This window comes from Euprymna scolopes, chromosome 16 (genome assembly GCF_053919585.1).
Source record: "Euprymna scolopes isolate OS-2025 chromosome 16, ASM5391958v1, whole genome shotgun sequence".
In the NCBI taxonomy this organism is placed as follows: domain Eukaryota; kingdom Metazoa; phylum Mollusca; class Cephalopoda; order Sepiida; family Sepiolidae; genus Euprymna; species Euprymna scolopes.
In genome coordinates this window covers 51,708,756-51,731,430 of record NC_136497.1, presented here as the reverse complement: position 1 = coordinate 51,731,430, position 22,675 = coordinate 51,708,756, and the positions used below count along the sequence as shown (strand labels likewise).

The window sequence follows — 22,675 nt, the reverse complement described above, 5'->3', positions numbered from 1 at the left end:
TAATGATTGCAGAATCCAATGGGTGGGGTAGATGGGTCAAGTAAAATTGCCTCTTTCTAAACGATTTCAACATCTGCGCATGCATGAACTGCTTCACCTCTCGATACATTACATACATAAATTTGCAATGTGATGGTATAACAATCGCTGTGGCCAAATTAGTTAGAGGGTTGTCTTAGAACTATTAGTTTTTGTGTTTGCGCCTACCTTACAGTAGACATTTCGTTTTTTTATTTTTAACATTTTTTTTTGAAAACTTGCGTCTTGGTAAGCTTTTCCATTTAAACAAGTTTAAAAGGTTTTTTTTTTGTTAAATTCTTGTTTTATACTTTATATTATTTATTCAGATTACTATTAAATGCATTATGTAAATCAGAAATTTTTATTTTTTAAATGACCCTCACCATAATCGAATGGGTTATAGGGTTGTTTTAGAAGTATTAGTTTTCTCATTTGCACCCACCTTATGATAGATGTTTTTTTTATTTTTAAATTATTTTTGGAAATTTCAATAAACTTTTGCATTTAAACACGGTTAAAAGATTTTTTTTTAAATATTTTTTGTTTTGTACTTTGTATTATTTACTTGCCTCAAAACAAATAATTAGAGGATTTTTTTTTTTTTTTAATGATGGTTGATTTAGCTGAGGGTTAATTTAAAGATCCACTTACTATTAAATGCATGAATAGTTCGTAAATCAGAATTTTTTTTTTTTTTTTTTTTTTTAAATCGTAACCACTTAAAAAAATTTTTCTCGCTCACATGCCTCTATTCCAAATTCATAGGAATGGGCCAACATCAGTGGATTTTTTTTTTTTTCAAACTGATATAAATTATTCCACAGTAAAAATAATTAAATTAAAACAAATCATTTTGCAAGTGTAGTCAATCGCAACTACATTTTCTTTTTTTTTTTTATATGGGCTGGGCAATGGTGGGTACCCCTACTAGTTAAATTTTATAAGGGTAAAACCAGAATGAAAAATTACTTAACCTGACCATTAATACCTTCACTTATTTATTTTTTACTTTTCTTTGACATCAAAATATAAAATTCTATTTGATAAAAAAAAACACTAAAATGTAAAATTTTTTTTTAATTGTTACTTTAATCATTTCTTGTAAGGTCATAATTTCAATCCAATCTATGGGCACTCAGAAGCAAAACGATTCAAAGTGAAATGGATTATTTACTTTCTTACAGCTAATATGTAATTTCTAAGAAAAATAAACTCCCCCACCCCTTACAAAAATTTCAGAGAATGTACGATAATCTATACTATCCAAATATGGTAAAAATTGTAATGCATACATTAATTTTTCAAATTTTAAAATAACTTTTATTTATGGGTGGGTAAAAATACAAAAAATAAATTTAAGTCCAAGAAAAAAATGTTTTCCAGATAAAAATCAACACAGATATTTCTAGAAAACTATAGACAATTTTTTAAATTGATAAAGACCTAAATTTTAAAAAGATTTTCGAAGAATTAGGTGCCTAAAAAATAGTCTGTCACTGATATCTTTCATATCCTGAAAATTTCTTCGAATGCAAGGACAAAAATCTTTCACATGTTTCATAAACTGAAAATTTTGTAAGCAGTCTTTCGGATCTAGAGATTCCACTGTATATATAATATAGTAACATCTTGAAATTTGAAAGTCTTAAGTATTTAAACTATTGAACTGAAAATAATTTCTGGCTTTAAGATTCTTAAACTGTCATGTTTTTAAAAGTATTTCCCTCCAAAAATGTGATAAATCAGGAATGCAAGTAAAAAAACAAAAAAAAAAAGAATGGTAGTGGTACACATATGTGTATGTATAACAGCTCCAATCAGTTTCAACTATGAAAGTCAAAATTATGAGGAAGAACCCAAGTGTGCAGGGAGGGAGGGGGGCAGCAAGTCATACTTTAATGACACAAGCGTCTTCTACTTCCCTTACCCAAGCATGTATCAATTGAACATTTTCAATTTACAGAGAGACCTGTCATAAAAGGAGAAAGGGAAGCAAAACAAGATGAGAAAGAAAACCCCCCCAAAAAAACATGAAAATAGAAATGTAAAGCTAGAGAGAGAGAGAGAGAGAGAGAGGAAGAGAGAGAGAGAGGAATAAATAGGATGTAAAAAAAAAAAAAAAAGATTTAAAACAAAAAATAAAAATTATCAATAAATGACACCAAAAATTTTTTAAAAAACAAAAAACCTCACATTTAGGGATTTAAGCAGAAATGAAAAAAAAAAAAAAGGCAGAATTCCACTACGCAACAGAGAACTCAAATCCACAATAAACAGAAATTAAAATAATACCAAGTAAATTAGTTTTAGTTTTACAATAATTTAGTTTAATTAATAATCAGACAATAGTGTAATAATTAAATTTAACTTTCAAAATGCTATTGACAGTAAAAATATTTATCAATAATACATAACCATGTATAGAAGACACAGGCAAGATTGCTATTAAAACAGCAGTAGTTTTATTTTTAAATAATTTATATTACAAATTTATTGGTAAACAAAAATGGCATTTTTTAAGGATTTCCATTGAATATTAACTGTGGTGAAGAATGCAATTCCCTTATGGACATAGAGAGTGCTCAAAATACATTTGACACTTTTTTTTTTTCAGACAGGGGGGGGGGGTCATATTTTGGTTAATAATTAATGTATTCTAAAAATATAAAATGCACCTTTCAGAGGATTTTTCATCAGATACAGTTTGTTCTAAGAAGCTGGCCCTAACTTTCACTATGGCCTACAGATGGGAGCTAGAACACATAACCTTCAGTGATGTTCAAGAGACTGCTAAACACCAAATGTGATCCTGACAAGTTCATCTCTGGTGTTGCAGGTTGGTGCCTTTCTCATCTGCACTCAACACAATAATCCATGCAGTTGGAATCAGGAGGACTGCGGCCAAATTTTAGGACTGGTGAAGTCGTGGAAATTTTCAGACAGCCAGAGTTTTCCAGGAGATGTGATGCGAAGAAGAGTCTTGCTGTCACATATACGGCCTTCCTGTAATCATCCTTTCAGTATACTAGCTTGAATTGAATCTAAGTCTGTTTTCGAAGGTGTGGGGCAACATGATATCACTTTAAGCGAATTTGAACCTTTGCAATGAAGGAAGGAGGTATGATGTGGTCTTCACAGGAAACACCCAAATAACATCAGTTTCAGGAAACTTGCTTTTGGTTACATAGACTGTAAGCTAGTCACCTATTCTGTGAGTTCTGTAACTGGTTCTGGATGTTTTCATCTGAGTGAGACCAGAGCATCCCCAGCTTGAGTTTTTGATCTTATTGAGTAGTTTTGTTTCTATTCAGATTTCCCCATATGTTAAAAAAAACAAAAATAAAGAAAAATCTGTATGATGCACATACCTGTGATGAAATGAAAATATATTCCAAAAATTACATAAGCTTTATTTTTAAAATCAAAAAAATTTTTTTTTCATAATTAACAGATGAACATGTCTTGTTTGTCATTTTGAAAAGTCCTAAAAAAAAAAAAAAAAAAAAAAAAAAAGAAGATAACTCAATAATTCAAACTTGCAAGATTAATGTTGTAATGCCTAAAATGCCTATTAACTGATTTTCTTTATAAAAATAAAACTTAATTTATGTAATTTTTGGAATATGATATTTTCGTTTCATCATGGATACATATCATACTAATTTTTCTTTTTTGCTTTTTAATATAGAGGAATTTCCGACAAGAACCAGAGTTGCTTGGCTTTCAAAAAGTGTTTCTCTTGAGCCTTGGCACTGAATAATTGACCCTAGGACACTCTTCATAGTCACCACCTTGAAGTCCATCTTTCTTGGCAAAGTCCACATTGCCTTGCTGTATATTTTTTTTCAAGTCCACATCCCGCACAATTCTCCAGCTCATATCTCACAGCCTTCAAAGAGCAGAGTTACATTTACAGATATTTTAATCAATTATGAATCAATGTTGCAAATCACATGCTTCCGATATTCTGTTCTCAAACCCACGAATAGTACACAGAAACAGCTATTTGTTACACTTCATCAGTATTAAATACTTCAAAAGAATTTAAAAAATATCTAATCGATCATGAATACTAAAAACTAGTAAGCAATATTGATTTTTTTTTTTTTATATCTGGTAGAATTATATTGTATTTTATAATCAGTCAGGAAGTTTTACATATTTGGTAACAAATTAATTTTTGTTGATTAATAAGTGATATACTGTGTCTTATTATATTGTATATGTGTTCCCCTGTGTCACCAACTGCCATTAGATATTTGGTGATACTGTGAAAGTACATTTCATTATGATTGCTATATATATATATATATATATATATATATATATATATATATATATATATAAACAATTTTACAAATCATTGTGATTCTAATGGCATATTATGAAGTAATATTAGAAAATTATTTTTCTCTGATAAAGTTAATGAAGTTAAATATCCATATCCTACAGTGAGATGATGTGAAAGATTAGAAAATAGGATTGAAGAAGCAAGCGTCCTAGAAGATCACTCTGGCCTACAAAAAAAAAAAAAACGCCTGGTAGGGGCGCTCCAGGCGATTAGCAATAAACTTCTAAAAAAAAAAAAAAAAAAAAAAAAAAAGGGGCGAAGACTGGGAGAGTGGATTTCCTAGAGCTGCACAGGACCAGCAACAATACGATAATCAACAGGCAAAAGGCCATTTAAAAAATAGCCTAGACTTTGTTGGCTGTGATGCAAGGAAAAAAGTTCATAAAGCACAAACTGTATGAAAATAACTTTGTTTCATCTCTTATTTCAAATTTTCTAATTAGATGAATAAAAAAAAAAACAATTCATTAATTATTACATCATCTATATATTAGAAAAACAATTCTAATTTTCAAAAGCATTTTTTTAAACAATATGACAAAATTGGCAAATATTGATTGCTGGGGGTTAGATTTTTTAAATCAATTCATTCACTCACTTCCAAGGGGAGGTAAGTATGTTTCTGCTCTTGACCTACTTGAAGACATGGTAAATGTGGATACCTGAAACAAGAAAAAAAAGAATTGCATTAAAAACCAAAATTTGGCCATTTTGAAAACGCTTATTAAATTTTTAAAAGTTTATAGAAACATTATCCAATTTATATTTTATGCCTATAAAATAAAATTATACAATAATAAAAAATAAAAAAAAAATAAATAAAATTATAAGCTACAAATAAAAAGAAAGGATACTTACTGTAATTTCATTTTATATCGATCGTAAAAATATCTGGATACAGTGCATTCTACTGTTTGGCCATTCTCCAATTGCAGTGGAAAACTAAAAGAAATGAATAATTATAAGAGGTTAATGTAATTTGCTTGAAGCATTGTCGAATATATTAAAGGAAATTTATAAAAAGGTAACACAATGAATTATCCCCTATTCGAACTAAAGCTGAACACATATCTGAGAAAGTAAAATTTTCCCAAAATATACATTACACTTCCATCTGACCTTCACATTGCCTTCTATAAATTACCTTTATATAAAAATGATTATAATAAACAGCTTTTTATCAATCAATATATCACTATGTTAAATATGTGTATATGTTTATATATTTCCATGTATAGCTGCTAGGTGCAAGAGTGAGTAATGTGAGTTATATTTAGTTTAGTGTAAAGGGGTTAAAGAATGGATAGAAGCCCTACATTAAAATTTTTGTGAAATTTTAATGGTATTAGACATCAGCTAATTAATATTCTCAAAATGTAAGTTTGAAATATCTGAAAGGGTTTTTAGAAGGCAGAACCTAGCATTTGAAAATTCCAATATTTCAGATTTGCATGAAATTTGATCTATAGGCATTAGATACCAATTAAGCAAGGTTTCCTGAATATCAATTTCTTCTTAAGATCCCTTAAATTTTAGACATTCATTAGAACGAAAACAGTTGAATGGATTTCAATTAAAATTGAAAAGAAACATAAGGTTTAATAGCATTTTAATTTTAATAAAAAAGGGCTGTTAAATTAATTTTATCCACTCGGAGAAGGACATCCTTCTAATTTTATATATAATTTAGAGTTTAAAAAGTTTTGTGATTTTAATCAAAATTATGATTTATGAAATGATATGTTTCAGAATGTTATCTTGAATGTAGAATTTGAATGTAGAAAAAAAAAAATAAAAAACGTAAAGAAAAACAAAATAAACGTTAGTCATGTGACAGATATATCACTTCATAAACACCAATTTGCTTTAATGGTTATCATTTATCAGTTCAGTCATTCTATTCTCCAGCTTTCCTCGGATGTATTAATCATATTCGGCAACTGTACAGGAATTACAAGTTGTATTTGTTATTTACGCGTAGTAAATATTTTTTTTATTTTCATGTTTTTAACTAAGTATCAAAATTAAGTTAAAAACTACTTACGATTGTGTGTGAGCTGGTCGTCTGGTTACATTACAAACTCTGTATTTACGGCGCATTTGCCCGCAATGCGTGATCTCGACTTTTAAGCCTTGAAGAGAGAGAAAAAAAAATATTTGATTAGAATTAGATAAATTCAATTAATAAAATTATACAATATATATATATATTAAAGTTTTTTCTTTAAAAGACTGTAATAAGTTTAGCATAAAATAATTGTCTTGCTTCATCAAATAGTTGGGGGGGGGTCACATAAATTCTGTTAAAATTTAAACAGAATGGTTTTGAAATGCTATTTTTATGATTTGAAAATGGTAATTGACTAAACCTTTTAGAGAAGAACTTCATTGTCATTAAATTGTATCCATAATTCTAAAAAAATGTTATCTAAACAATTTATAAGGAAAAAATATTTAAAACAATTCTCGTCAATAGCCACATTAATTGCCTCCCTTTAAAAAATTTGAGAGTGGGAGAGAGGTATAGGTATCTTTTTTTTCATGTTTATAAAAGCTAAAACTAAGCTCTAACCCCTGTCCCATCACCGCAATGCTGCATCTCTGTGCTTGTTTTACAAATATTTTAATGGAATGTGCTCTGATGAACTCATTGCACTTGTGCCCCACCCTCGACATACATATTCCCTGACAAACCTGCTTAGCAACAAAATCACACCCGTTTACTGTTGAAGTCCCTAAGTGCCAAAAAGCTTTCTACTCTAATAGTTTCTTCCCTTGAATAGCTAGACTTTGGAATTCCCTTCCTGCTACCTGCTTCCCTGACTATACTGATATGCAGAAGTTTAAATGTAATGTATACCAACATCTTAATCTTTCCTAGGCATGCTCTCAAATAGTAGGCTTATACATCCATGGCGATATGCCTTGTTAGGGGTGAACGTGAGCAAAAATAAAATAAGTAAAAACAGAGAAATGGTTCTATCTTTTGATAAAAAGAAAACTAGATACTTTTCTGGACTGAGGAAAACTTTCTTAAAAATAATAATCTTTATGTTAATAAAGTAGCCACAGGAATTCCCCTCTGGACAAAAGTATTGTAGGTTTCCAACAACAGATGCCACATACAAACTCAATACATTTAGGCTAATAGCCATTATCTTATATAGTTTTCAAACACCATTTCAGACACATTCAGTCATGATAATAAACTGCTACATTACATCCTACAAGCAACACCATCACAATTGCATCATCTTTAGGAGGAAGGAGTCCCTATTTTTCTCTATATATTTACTGCTACAAGTAGTCACTGGGAGGAATTCTACACATTCCACAGATTCTGTGATTACACCAATTGTAAGTGGCTTATACATACACAGATCCAACATAATATTTCGATTTTCTGATTCACAAATAATAAAGCCTCCCTCGCCAAAATCCATCCATTCTGATTGGCTGAGCTTTGATAATTCTCATATTCCAGAATTCAGTTCTTCACTCTATTAAGGAACGCTTACTAACATTAAAATATGGCGTCACTAAGAGACACATTATTTCACCTAGTGTCATTTAATGCATAGGTCACTTCAGTCATGTAAGATCGAAAAATACAAGAGAGAAAATCATTAAACGAACGTTCAATAACCAGTTTACTTGCTTTCTTTTACAAAGTTTAAAAAAGGCTATCCGCTATAAGAATCTCGATTGTCATTGTCGACATTAAAACAAAAAAAATTACACAGCCCTTGTGATCAAGTTTTTTTTTTACCATTTAACACGCTTCATAATACAGACTAGAATTCCGTTCCCTTTATTTTTCACTCCAGTTTACATACTATCTTTCACAAATTTTTAAATCTTTAAAACACACTATCCACTACAACACTCTCCTTTGTTGTCGGAAATCACAAAACAGCTTCCCGCAATCTAAACCTTTTGTGCATGTTTTTATCCCATTGAAAACACTTTGCACCACAGTACAATACAAACATGGGTGCATGCTAACTATTGGCATCCCACCTTACATATTTTTACCTTTTCAGGTTTTTCAACTAATTCTACAGATTATTATCGTTTGCACACTAAGCTACCATATTATAAAAGAACATTGAGACAAAAAAATTTCCCCTTCCAAATCTTTAAATATTTAGCTTTTTTTACAGACTTTCCTGATAGCAGAGGGTCCAATCAATAATAATCCGCACAAATAGTTAAACCTGAACAATGCTGACCCTTAGCCTTTAGATTTTACCTTTTCAGTTTTTCTTACTTTATTTTTCTGGTGATTATCATCAATTACAAGGCATAACTTTTAGATTCCAAAACAAATGAAAAGAATTGGTGGACCTTAACAATGCTGTCTCTACCATTTACTTTTTTATTTTTCACTTATTTGTGAATTTTTCAGGCAATTATCAGCACTTACAGGCTTAAATTTAGAATTATAACATTCTACTACAGCGAACACCCACTTTTTAGCCACTTCTGTTGTTAATCTTGCCACTAGCATTTAGATTTTTCCTTTTCAATTTTTTGAAAATTTCTATGGCGCTTATAGATTACACACTTAGTTTTCACATTGCCAAAATAACTTGGATAAAATTGCATACACCTTACCAACAGAAAAGGGAAACACTTCACGGCTAGGGGCAACATTAACAACTGACGTGGCAAAAAAAAGTGTTTGTTCCATTTATTAAACGTTATCATTACAAATTTCTCCTTGACTATTATAGTCATTCAAAATATTACCTTAAATTTCCTTTTCAATCTTAAAATTAAGCCTGTACTCGATGATAATCACTGGAAAAAATTGCAACAAAGTGAAAAGGAAAAATATGTGAATTATTGTTCAAGTCCGCAGCAGTGTTTTTTGGTTGTTTCTACTCTTCGTGATACAATGTTCCCTTCAGAATAAACGCACTGGATTATAATTAATTTTTAGTTCATTCTTTTATTTTCATTATAGATTACAGACAAACGGTAACACCTATCTACTTTTATTTAACACGTTAGGTGAAAACATAGAATAATCACATCACATAATTAAATTCCCATAATAAAAATGTGTTTATAGATACTAATGTTGTTACTTTTATTTGGGCCACGGGCACAGTGGCTCCTACTAACAACCATAGTTTAATTGTTTTTTTTTTTTTGTTCTTTTTTTTTACAAGGGAGGGGATACTTTCACCAGGGTACACAGGTACCTGCTAGTAAATAAATAAAAATCCACTTAACGTGACACTACACTAAACTTTAGATCACTCCTTAACCTATGCTTACCATGCAAAAACAGATTTTCTTAACTTAATCTTATAGAAAAACTGGTTCTTGCTCAGAATTTTCCGTTTAAAAAAAAAACAAAAATACAAGAAAAGTCTGATAATGGAAAAAAAAAATATATTAAGAAATTACGTAAATTGATCAAGTAGTTTTATTTTTATAGAGAAAATAATTTGTAAGCGAATTTGAGTTTTTCAAATGTCCCCATGTTAAAAATATCTTTCTAAAATCTTGCAATCTTAAATTATTTGGAGTTATTTCTCTTGCTTTGAAGATGGCGTCGCAATATTGCTGTTCGTTTGGGCCACAAAATTTGATCTTCATATTTAAAAATAAAACTACTTGATAAATTTTTGTGATTTCTGGTATATATTTTCTTGCCATCATTGTACACTATACAGATATTTCTTTTTATTTAATATTGGGAAAATTCTAGAGAAGCACCGATAAACTCTGTGAGAAAAAGAGAAAGATACAAGAGAGAGGAGACATCTATAATAAATATTTACCTTTTATTTCTTTAGTGAATTTTACTCTTTGTGAATCTGTAAGCGGTCGCTTTTGTTCACCAATCTCCCGTAGATCGAGAACCTCACACATAAACTCAATCACAGGCTGAGCTTTGTAGAATGCAGTGGCAGACACTAAAATAAAAAAAGAAATTATTTTAGGTAATTCTTATCCCTCGTTTTTTGGATTCCAAAGGGGTGGGGCGAAGGGTATTTAACAGCAATGGTAAAATCTTCACTATTTTGAGAAGAGTCAAAGATGCAAACTTCAAAGACTAACAAAACATACATTGTCACTTGAGAAGTGGCCGCACAATTTTATTAATATAGTGACATAAACTAACGTACCATCGATGTTCAACATCATTTTCCAATTGGACGGTCTGACACTCTGATGGAAACCAAACCATACTTCTCGACCTCCTCCCAAGGGGTGTTCATAATCTTTTGGTTGTGAGAAAAAAGAACGACCCACTGGCGTGTATCTGAAAGACATCCAATATAAAAAGTAATTGCAGATGATGTTTAGACAATCTTAAACAGATCTTTGCATGATATTGAAGGGAATTGGTAATCTCACAACTTTTTCTCCTATTAAAAATATCTGTTTTTATCGGACAGGTAAAATAAGTAGAGTGGCAGATTTATTTTTAAAATTTTGTTAAGCCAGTTCAGCTTTTTCTTTAATTTTTAAAAGTTCTTTTTTTTTTTTTACAATAAGTTATTGTTTATGAAGGCTCAGAGGCAACTTAAGGATGAGGGTTAATAAGCAACATCTTGAGAGGATATTTTTGAATTTTTGGGATAAGGATCGATAATTCATACTATTTGGTCTACTGTTCTCATCTTGCACACTTTTATATTTGCACACCGTTTTGGTCAACGTAACCTCCAGTTTTCTTCAAGAGTATCTTGATGGACTTTCGAATCTTTCTTCTGTCAAACTTGGAATCTGCACAGAATTTCAAACATGACTGGGTAGAAATCTCAAGTAATTAATAATTGCATTTTTTTTTTTAGTGTTGCTTGGTTTCAACTGGTTTTTACCAAATACTTTATCCACTACACCATAGGTCCTTGCAGACAATTCTATTAATTTTGGGAACCTTAAACCTATTTATGTTTGTAGATGTACAATCTTACTTGGGACTTCTATCCAATCATGGCTGATGGAACAAGAGCATGCTACCCACATGGATTAATTAAAAGGGAAGTTACATCAACCAAAACGTGCGAATGACATTCAAGATAAGAACAGTCGTCTGAATAATTCAAATCTTGAAATGATTGGAAACGATGTGTGAAACGATCAGAGATTGATTATTAAAAGCAAACAAAAGTTTGTTAACATGTCATTTAAAAACAAGGCGGTGGTTAATAGATATAGAACAGCTGAGATAGCAGGATAAATTGGCAGGGGTAAGCCAAAGAAAACATGGAAAGAAGCGATAAAAATGAACCTGAGAGAGATAAATAAAAACCTGGTCAGAGAAAAGTTCATTTGAAAGTCCAACATGCCAACATAAAACAGATGTTAAATCAAACAAAATGACAAATACAACAACGAATATGGTGATGCCGAATCGATGCGTCTTAGGATAGTATAATAATTTCCTACATTTCTAACAGTATCATTGTGTAAATGATCAAAAGTCCGATAGATTTCAATTATGCATCACAGGTTCCATAAGCTATAATTTTTTCCAAAGCAACAAAGGAAACAGGGAATAGATCAGACAGTTCTGAGGAACACATGCCAAAATAATATTTGCAGAAAAGACAGACTAGCAATATCACATCTGTGAGAGAGAGGTTGCAGTAAAGAAGAAAGTATGTGTGTGCGCGCACACGTGTGGGGGGGGGTACATCAATCAAATTACAGATACGTTTCTACAACTTATCAAGAACCTTCAAATGGAACACAGATTCACCAGTCCAAATACGACAACAGTATTCCATACACAGGTTCATAGTAGATTTGTAGAGATAGAGAATAACCTCAGGTGTGAGAAAATGTTTAGAACGACAGAGAGAACCAATGTTATGAGAAGCAGAAATAGCAATGGATTTAATATATGAATTCCAAGAAAGATTAGATAAAATAAAGTAATGATATAGCAAAAATAAAAAAACAAAAACTGACCACAAAGATTAAATGAGTGACTGATTGAATATTACTTACGTCATACTGGGTCGATGTCTCATGACCACATCAAGAGCTTGAATAGCATCAAATGGAATTTGTTGTGTTCGTCCTGTGAGGGCTTCTTCTAAGGCAAAAAGATTTACCTGTGCAATCCATTTGATGCCAACTTTAAATATTCTGTCTTTGCCTTCTCCTGGTAATGTGACTTCAAGCTCAACCTAAAGAAAAAAAATGAGTAAAGGAGGAAAAAAAATAAAATTGAAATAGAACAATCATTGCTTACATCAATATGTGTGTGTGTGTATGTGCGAGACATCATCTATCTGTATGTGTAATCTACCAAACTACTGTCAATTTTTTGGTCTACGGACTTGAAACTTGATATATGGGAGATTTGGACCTGTGGAACAAATTCAATTTGTTTTTTTTAACCAGTAAAAATAGCTGCTAAGAGGTCAAAATTGAAAAAAAATATTGGAACTTGACAGGCCTAAGTCAGCTAAACATTATTTCTACACATGTCTTTGACAACATTTTTTAAAAAGTTTTTGAATGTGTATGGACTTAGCTCAGACAGTATCAAATAAGGCTGGAGAGCTAAATGTTTTGCTTTCGATTCTAGCTGATGGTACCTAAGTCATTCCTTTTTTTTTTTTTACTTTTGAAATCACTACTATATATTGGGTACAGCATAATAATAGAGAATTGGCTTATAATTTTTTTTTTTTTTTTTTACATAGAGGTCACCACTTATTAAAGCCCGGAAGCCACTCGTGGATAAGGGTTATTGCATGTACAGTAATCAATGGGATAGTATCGTAGTAATCATTAGTATTGGAGATTTGATAAAGTATCTTACTTAAGGGGGTGGTTTGTCAGGAATTTGTTTATGTTGGACTTTAAGACATCCAAGTAGTAGTCAGGTGGGAAACAGGCGAATGGAAGAGAGTTCCACAATCGTTCACTTCTGAGAAAGAAGCTCTGCTCATGGAATCTACGTTTGGATTTAGGCACAGATAAAGAGTGGGGAAAATTATTGACAGTAGTTTCAGCCAGACTGGTGTTTCTCATGAAAGATTGGCAAGGGGGGGGGGGCAGAGATTGGAGCTCAGACGAGCACTTGCCATGGAAACAACGATAAAACAAAGACAGGCTCGCAACGAGAGAGGCTGCAGGGAAGAGAAAAGGGCATCCCCCACTAAGCCACAAAGTCTATTTTGTACTCTGTCAAGGCAGGGTAGGCTATTTTAGCAGCTCCTGGCCAGATGTGGCAGCAGTACTCCATCCTTGGACGTACTTGGCTTTTATACAGATAGAGAATTGCATCAATAGTGAGATATCTTCTGGAGCGGTAGAAGGATCCCACCATCCTCCCAGTGACCTTGGTAACAGACCTGATGCATGTGTTCCATTTCAGATCAGGAGTAAAGGTCAAACCCAGAAGCTTGTCAAAACATGGAGCCTCCCCAAGACGAGAGCCATCCATTTCAATTGATGCCAGATGGGGGTCAGAGCGTTGATGATGTAAAGATAGGAGCTTGGTTTTAGGTGCATTAAAAGTAATCAGCCACCTCTTCCCCCACTGTACCGCGCGCTCAAGATCTGAGGAGAGAGAGAACTTTGTCATTTACGGCCTTTGAAGTGTTGTCATAGATGGTCGTGTCATCAACATAGATGTCAATGAATGATTTAAGTATGTTTTTTGAGAGATCATTGATGTAGATCAAGAAGAGAGTTGGGCCCAGGATGGACCCTTGAGGGACTCCAGCATTAATACTGTGGGCCTCTGATTTCTGCCCATTAACCACTACTCTTACGAGCCTATCAGAGAGAAATGATTTAATAATTGAGAAAACATTTCCAGTTATACCGTAGCTCGAAATCTTGTTAAGTAGGCCCTTATGCCATACCTTATCAAAGTCCTTTGATATGTCAAGAGTAATTGCCCTAGAAAGGAAGCCTTTGTCGAGAGATTCACTAATCCTATGAGATATAACCGTTAGCACATCTGCTGTAGGTCTAACAGAACGGAAACCATAATAATAAATAAAAAATCTACATAAATTAAAATATCATATTTAAATATATTTTATTACTGAGCAACCTGCTAGTATCTTGAACAATTTCACTCCAAAACTGAGTTAATGGAAAAAAAAAAAAAAAAAAAAAAAAAAAAAAAAAAAACATCAAAACAACATAAATTGGTATAGAAAGCAAAAAGGACAAAGTACTTATGCAGAATAAGGACCATGCTAGTGTCAGAATTTTCTAGACATTTTACATAAAATGTTGCAAGGTGCCAAACGAAAATTTTGTATTTTGTGTCATACCAACGCTGGCCAATCTTTTCAATGAGAAATATTTTTTCTGTTATTACGAAGATAATTCAATGAAACATTAATAGGTTGAAAACAGTGTGATTTATGCCATTTTTTTTTCTGCTTTTCGACGTTCACCCCCCCCCCATTTTTTTACGTTTGTTTGCTGTTTTGTTTTTTCCAACTTTTAAAATCATGTTTTTTTAAAATAATATTTAAACAGGGTTAACCCCCCCCCTACACACACACACACCTCCAAACACCCGAGCAACGCCAGGCACCCCCACCAGTTATATATAAAAAATTAAATTGCTAGCACAATTCTGCTTTTATATGAATATTTTAGTGATATAAAACTAGACAAATAGTGAACACAAACATTGATGAAGCATAACCCCTCCACATCAGTTTTGACAGAGGATGTACACTAATAGTAATAGTTTAGCTTACCCGATCTCTATTAAAGGGGAGATATGCTCTACTGTACAGGTTCTTTCGTCCATCAAACACTGGTTTTTCCTCATTGAATATTTTCTTACTATATGCTTGTACCATAGTTTCAATAATCTCTCTGAAAAAAAAGAAAAAGAAAAAAAATCAGATGTGAACTGATATAAAACATGGATTTATTCCATACAAACATTGAATGTAGAATTTACTTTAGATACAGATATTAATCTCAGAAGTGATTGAATATATTCTTCAGTCAATATTTTTTTCAATACCTGTCCTTTCCAAGAGTGATTATCTAGTTAAGTTTTGAAACAAATTTCTTTTTTTTTTTTTTTTTTTTTTTTACTTTTATTTGTCTCAAGGCATATCGTCATTGAAATGTAAGGGACTACTGTGATAAGAGTCAGATTTGGTTTATATTATATAGTTTTGTTTTTTTACATTACATTTAAATTTTTGCATGTTTGTACAATTGGAAAAAATGCAGAGAAGGGAGGTAATTCCAAAAGACAAGCTATAAAGTAAAAAAAAATATTTTAGCTTCTAAGCAGTTTTACAGTGAAGTGGGGGATAGATTTTGTCCTAATTGAGTGAATTGAGAGAAGGTACAAATGCAGTAAGTTCTTCGGAGCATATTATGTGAAAGTACTTGTAAAACAAGTAGAGGTACACTGACAAAAAAGTCATTATTTAAAAATATATTTGAATGCATACGTTACTTTTATGTATTCCTAAATTATAAAGTTAACCTATAACTTACAAGATCACGATTATTACCACTATTTATTCTACTTGATTTTATTGGAAAAAAAATCATAAACCATCTTGTATATTCTTGTATAACTAAAAATAAGTCTCTTTACTTCTACACATTATCCTTAAAACCTCAAAAATCTGCTAAGAAGAAAGAGTAATTAAAATAAATGTTTTATATAAAAACTAGCAAAGATACCCGTGCTTCGCACGGAGCTTTGTTGCGCACTCGGGTACCAAAATCTGTGGGCACCTTTCCAGTAAGTTGATGTTGTAAGAGCAACGATTGCATAAGGTGATTAACATTTTAACTACCTCTTGTTGTGACTGAAATTCAATCAGGAACTTCACAAAACATTTTCATCAAAAAGGAAGGTTACTTGATGTTACATAGTAAATTTTTCATTGAAGTAATTTTCAACTCTTGCTTAAATTTTATCTTGCACATTCAATACTAAAAACTTACCACAATCAGATCATGTCAGTTTTTCCTCATATCCATTTCTCGAACTTTTCACTGAAGAGCCTCAGGGTAAACTACATTTCTGCTGCTTTGATTTGGAGCCAGAATGTAGAGTTTTTCTGAACTTCCTGTCCGGCTGATGGAGACGTAGAACATACCGTGACTGAAGCAGTCTGATGTCAAGTCTACGCCAATGGTGTTAAATGTCTGACCTTGACTTTTGTTTATGCTCATTGCAAAACACACCTTCACAGGAAATTGGAGTCTTCGGAATTTAAATGGAAGTTCTGAGCCCGATGGAACTAAGGGGATCCTTGGCAGTAGAACGGTTTCGCCTTTGTAGGGACCACAGGAAATGGTGGCCTCAAGTACATTGGTGTGCAATCTGGTGATAACACATCTGGTTCCGTTTGTTGTTTTTGGCGGTTCCAAGGATCGAAGAATCATGATTGGCGATCCAATTTTGAGATTTAAAATGTGTGGAGGCATTCCAGATATCTCCAAAGAGTTTAAAAACTCCACAGGGTAGTGAACAGCTTCATATTCATTAGTAGCCGAATCAACTGACTTGTATTGCTTTGTGTCTCCTGGAAATTCATCCATTATTGAATTGTTCAAATGATTCACATTGCTGTTTAATGGCGAAATAATAGCCCTCTCAGCAAGCTAATCCGGTGATTTTCCATTGTTTTGCAGGTCTGGGTACACTTTGTCTTTCAGTTGCTTCTGATTACCGACACATTTACCAAGCGCAGTTGGAATCTTAATTGTGTCAGGTGAAGAAGTGATAGGAAACTGACCATTACCGATTTGGAGAAGCAATTTTGAGAAGTCTGCTCCAGCTGTGTTATCAGAGATATAGGCTCTCATATTAGTAGTCAGTCTCTTCACTATAACGTGCCTCCAGAGATAGGATTGTTTCAAACTTGCATTGACAATGTTAGCCCTTGTGCCATTTTTAACCACTGGGAGGATTTGACGGAAATCACCGCAAAATAAGGTTGGAATGCCACCCATGGGATTCTTGTTTCCTGTGATGTCTTGCAGTGTTCGGTCAATTGCTTCATAAGCACTCTTGTGCGTCATTGGGGCTTCGTCTACAATGATTGCAGAGGTGTCTCTAATTACATTTGCCAAGGCTGAGTTACCAGTAATTTTGCAAACTGGCTGATCCATTCGATGAGTATCCAAGGGTACTTTAAAAGTGCTGTGAAGAGTGCGGCCACCTTGTAGTAGAGTAGCAGCAATGCCACTGAATGCTGTTGCAAGCACAATCTTTCTCATGGATCTAATCTTTGCAAGGATCAAATTGATTACAAAAGTCTTGCCCGTACCACCTGGAGCATCAAGAAACATCATGTTTTTGTTCATTTCACCTTGTGCTTCCAACATTGCCATGAATGAATTGTAAACTTCTCTTTGAGAATCGGTCAGTTTTTCTTGCATATTTTCTGCTTGTAGGGAAAGTTCTTCAAGATTATAAGTAACTTCACGTTGATACTCTCTCGCGAGTCTTTCATCTCTCCCTTGCGTTGGTGCAGGTAATCCATAGCTTGCCAATGGTTGACCGCACATAAGGAGAACTTTTTCTTCAATTAGACAAAGAGTTTTATTGTAGATGTCCTCATTAAAATCTGCTTCTGGATTGTTAACTTCTTGCCTGTATCTGTGAAGAATGTCTTCAGATATTACATCACGAAAAGCCATCCAGATCTCAAGAGGATTTCTTGGCTCACAGGCTGTTAAAATTATCACAAATAGGCTTCGCAAATTTGAAGGTGATTGAGTGGCACTTGCCTCTCCTACTGCTTGATGCAAGTGATGGTCATTTTCTAGAAGGCCTCGAGCAAGGCACGCTGCTCTGTATGTTTCAAACACCTGACCATTGTATGCTCGCAAATTTTGAAATGAAGTTGGACCAGCAACCTCATTGAGCAACAGGCGTAAGAAATAACACTCCCCTGCTTTTGGACTAATCATGCAGATTCTCCTAATGCATGGTGCCTTCCATACATCATCATTTTCAGTACCTTCAACTTGTACCCCACGCATTCTTCTCATCCATTTCTTTGTCGATTTGTTCCAAGTGTAAAACTCAGGGACTTCTACGTATTTGAGACCCCTTGCAAAGTCATCCTCATGGCAGAGTTGAAAAAATGCTGTCAAAGTTGTGGCAGGCGGTGGACCTTGGGCTCGTTCCAGAGCAGTATCAGCTGAGAACACGACACGCTGCCCATTTTCAAGATGAACAGAAAGTTGTACAATTGGGGGGAAATGTTCATGGATGGGATGTTCCAATTATCCTCCAGGCCGCCTCTGAACTGCCGACATACCTTGCATTCTGGAACTGCTGGATCTCATCCACAATGTGACTTTGTACTTGGCCTTGTTGGTTAGCTGCTCCATCAGTTCTTTGTAGTTCAAACACTGCTTGATCACATCCTTTATTCACGTATTTGAGGACATATTTGATGCTTTGGATCGAGCTGCAAATTTCTACGTTAATGTGAGCGTTGAACTGCTGAAGGAGGACCTTGTTGTACGGAACAATCCACTGGTTTGTTATTTCTTGATTAACATACCGACCATTTCTCTTCATCCTTATTGTACCAGTCTGGCCTCCATCTTCTGGTTTTCTTCGCCTGTACTTGGGGTAAGAGTCTTGGCCTTGCTCGGTACACTGAAGAAATTCTTTTGGGTATTTTTTGGAACATTTGTTGTCAATCATACATGGACAATTTGGATTAAATGGTCCACAAGGTCCATGCACCATATGTGCCATCACTTTAGCATGAAGATCAGGATCTTCCTCTTTGTCAGGGATCTCTGCAGATATGCAGAGATCCATTTTTTCTGGTAGAAGTTTGTCCTCTGGGGCCTGCCAGGTGAGGATGTGTGCATGCGGCAGTCCTCTTTTTTGATATTCAATACTGTACAGGAAAGCCCTCAACCTGCCAAATCCTCCCTTTTTAATAAATTCAAGTAACTTTTTTAGCTTCTGCCTGAAAACCCTGGCAACAATATCTGGACGATCCTGAGGGTCTTGCCCTTGAAGACAATTTTCTGTAATTTCTGTCCACTTTGGATTTGTTGTGAACGTGATGAAGAGGTCGGCTCGGCCCATTCGCCGAACATATGCCATGGCATCACTTTGACGCTCAAACATGTATCGAGGGCCTCCTGTATAAGTTGCCGGAAGTACAACTCGTTGACCAAACTGTTCTGGATTCCCATCCTCCCTAAGAATTGAATCTCTCAAGTTGCTATAATTGTCAGCTCTCAGGGTCTGTTGCTCACGCCTCAGGAACTGTAAACGTTCTGTTTCAATCTTGCAGTACACATCCACCAGCCATTGTTGAAATAGCCTTCGGTACCAGAGAAAATAGTTTCCAGGCCGAGTCATTAAATGGTACGAATAAAATTGCTGTTGGGTAACTTTTCGCCCATTGGATGCCTTCATGTAGATGTTGTAAGATGGAGAACCATAGGGGTACATTAACGGGTACATTAAAGTATCGTAGAGGGGATGTAGTTCGGAGATCCATTTTAATGTATCATTTCTAAAACGCAAGACAATATCCCGGTTAGCTGTTGGTTCATTCTCTATTAATATTCCAATCTCATACGTTGTTGTTGGAGCATTGAATCGCCGTGGATGCTCTTCTTGCGGCCTTCGGTCTTCCCTTATGACAACTTTATGTTCTACCAAGTGTTCTTCTTCAATCCTCTCCTTTGTTGTTTTCAGCTGACAAATAAAGCTGTTGTTCTCATGTAAAAATTCAGTCAGACTTTGGAGAATGTCTCTATTGAGTCTACTGTCACGTCCCCGATTATGTAGTTCCTCTTCCAGACTATCCAAGAAGTAGACTTGAATAAACTTTGCTGTTTCATCTTCAGGTGGTAAAAACTCCCAATCTGGTGGCAAACCTGGCCTCGAATTCTAAAAGAAGGATTCCACCCATGTACTGCCGCAATTTTGTGACCAAATGATGTCATTGCAAAACAATTGTTATAACTGCGTAGATTTTGCAGAAAATCTTTAGAGATGGGACCATTGCCGGAGAGCAAATCTTGAAGCAACTGAGGCAGTGGTGGAAAGCTATCAAGCACAACTTTGCCAGAAGAACAACAACAACCAGGGGTTTCTCCTTTAAATTTTACAGCTGAGCAATGTTGACATACTTTGTCCATTTTTCCTATATCAGCTGTAGTGAGAGAGTCATTTTTGTTGTAGAGCAATCCTTTTCTATTGCAGTGTTCTATTTCATGGTGTCTCAAAGCAGTCATTCGTTGTCTAGCTGCCTCGTTTTCTGTCAATTGCTGGGGCAAAGTTATACTCTCTCTCCATGCAGCCTCTCTCGTTGTTGCCCTTGGTATAGGCGAAAGCTTCGTTGGGTTTCCGATTCATTCTGATGTCGTTGAGCCACTCTCAACTGACCTTGTGTACGTCTACTTACCTCATATAATTCATTCGATCGTAATATTGCTTCTCTTTCCAGTGCATATCTTTGCCTTTCTTGAATTTCATCTTGTGATGAATTTAACCGCCTTACAGCATGTCTAGTTCTGTCAGCTTCACGTTGGGTTTCTCTTTCCAAATCTGACAGTCTTGCTCTCCTTTCTCTTTGACGTATCCTGTTAAGTTCTAGACGTCTTTCTCTATCTGAATTGTTTTCATTGGAGCGAATTGCAGCAACTCTTAGTCTATTAGCTTCCAATCTTTCCATTCTTTCTTCCTCACTTTCGTTTCTACTTCGTTTGGGTGGCATAATTTCGGTTTTAAACGGAATTGTTTAACGATATTAATGATTGTAAATTAATTAAGCGTAAAGGAAATGTATACTAACTGAAATGGATGAACTATAAATAATATTTCTGAATAGTACAATTATAAACAATTATATTGTACCTATTTACTATGCCTCCCCACGGGACAGAGTTAGACACCAGGGTCGTTTTTTAACGTGGAGAAAAGGTACAAAAATAAAAATTGTCTCAGTCGTGAAGGATTTCTCCTCCACCGAAAGAGAACAAGAAAATGAAGTGCAGCATCTGAAGAACAGATACTACACTTTGATCTTGACCAAAAGGAATGAATAAAAGCGACCTACGTGTGACTCATTACTTCCGGGTGTAAACGTCACAGTCTAAAAGTAATAATTAAAAAAAAAAAAAAGTAAATGTAAAATAAATGTAATACCAACTTAGGTTAACTAAGTAAACAGTACAATTAAAACAGTTCTATTAAAACAAATAATTACTAAGATCTAGGTAATTGTTAGTCTCATTGTTATGGTTTTAAAGAAAAAAATGTGTAAAGAAAGTTCTGCTTTTGTGAGTACGTGTATTTCTTTTAAATTACATAACCTTTTTATTTTATTATTTATATCTCTTTTAAATTACATAACCTTTTTATTTTATTATTTATATCTCTTTTAAATTTATATATTTTGTTAGTAAACTGGAAGAAATTCAGTTGAATAAAACCTTGTTCGTGTTCTTTACGTTAAACTCATATCTTTATAAAAGGTTCATCCGGTTTAAAGAAAGCACTAAGTTTAAATAAGACTGGAAATAACTAATTCAATATATAAATAGAAAAATGAAATAAATATAAGCTTTAAGTCTTAAGATAGTAATAATCAAAATGTAATAAATTATTTGTAGTTCAAATCTATGATAAGACAGGCTTTCGAAATAGGCTCGACCAGAAAGATTAAATTGGAACGAAATTATAATCTCCGTGCCATTTTCAAAACAACCCCACAAAAGTAACGATATCCTGCAGTTGGTTAAATGACAATGGTTGTAAGAAAAATGTAAAAGAAAATGCGCTTATCTGTTTATTTTGACCTGTTTTATTTAATTAAAAAAAAATTGGCTATAACTGGAAGAGAGCGTTATGTTTTGGGGGTTGTTTAAAAAATAGAATGGAAATAAAGTTAGTTCCGTTTTAATTGTGTTTAATTGCGGCAAGCGCTAACAAAATCGAAAAATCACTGTTTACATTCGAAATGTTAACTTTTATAGGTTTACAGGTTTGCTGACAAGGCTGGGGGTGTTTAATACAATTATTTTACTAAATTGATTTTTTTAATAAAGTTTTATTTTAAAATATTTGCTTTTGTTTATTTATATAAAATTACGATAGTTGAATTGTATTCTTTCAATTATATTGGCAAGTAAAATATAAAAGATTAAAACGGAACGAAATTGAAATTTCCATTACATTTTCAATACAATCCCAAAACATAAAGCTTTGCTCGCCAATGAATTGTTTTGATAATATACGTAAAGTGAAATAAATCGAATATAAAATTAAATGAAAATATATTAAATAATTAAATGTTAAATAGATTTTGTAAATAGTACAGT

At 33.5% G+C, this 22,675-nt stretch overlaps 1 protein-coding gene across 12 annotated transcripts in view; it reads right to left on the bottom strand.

The window, feature by feature from the left end:
• Positions 1-22,675, bottom strand: part of LOC145295953 (protein argonaute-2-like) — a 179,528-nt gene that overhangs the window by 56,283 nt on the left and 100,570 nt on the right. For all 12 annotated transcript variants that reach the window (XM_080141848.1, XM_080141842.1, XM_080141847.1 and 9 more), the window contains 7 exons: positions 15,082-15,202; positions 12,350-12,531; positions 10,516-10,652; positions 10,168-10,302; positions 6,417-6,504; positions 5,231-5,314; positions 4,971-5,034 (listed from right to left, as the gene is read on the bottom strand). In XM_080141848.1, the coding sequence (XP_079997974.1) occupies positions 4,971-5,034; positions 5,231-5,314; positions 6,417-6,504; positions 10,168-10,302; positions 10,516-10,652; positions 12,350-12,531; positions 15,082-15,202 (811 nt within the window). The remainder of the gene's footprint in view (positions 1-4,970; positions 5,035-5,230; positions 5,315-6,416; positions 6,505-10,167; positions 10,303-10,515; positions 10,653-12,349; positions 12,532-15,081; positions 15,203-22,675) is intronic.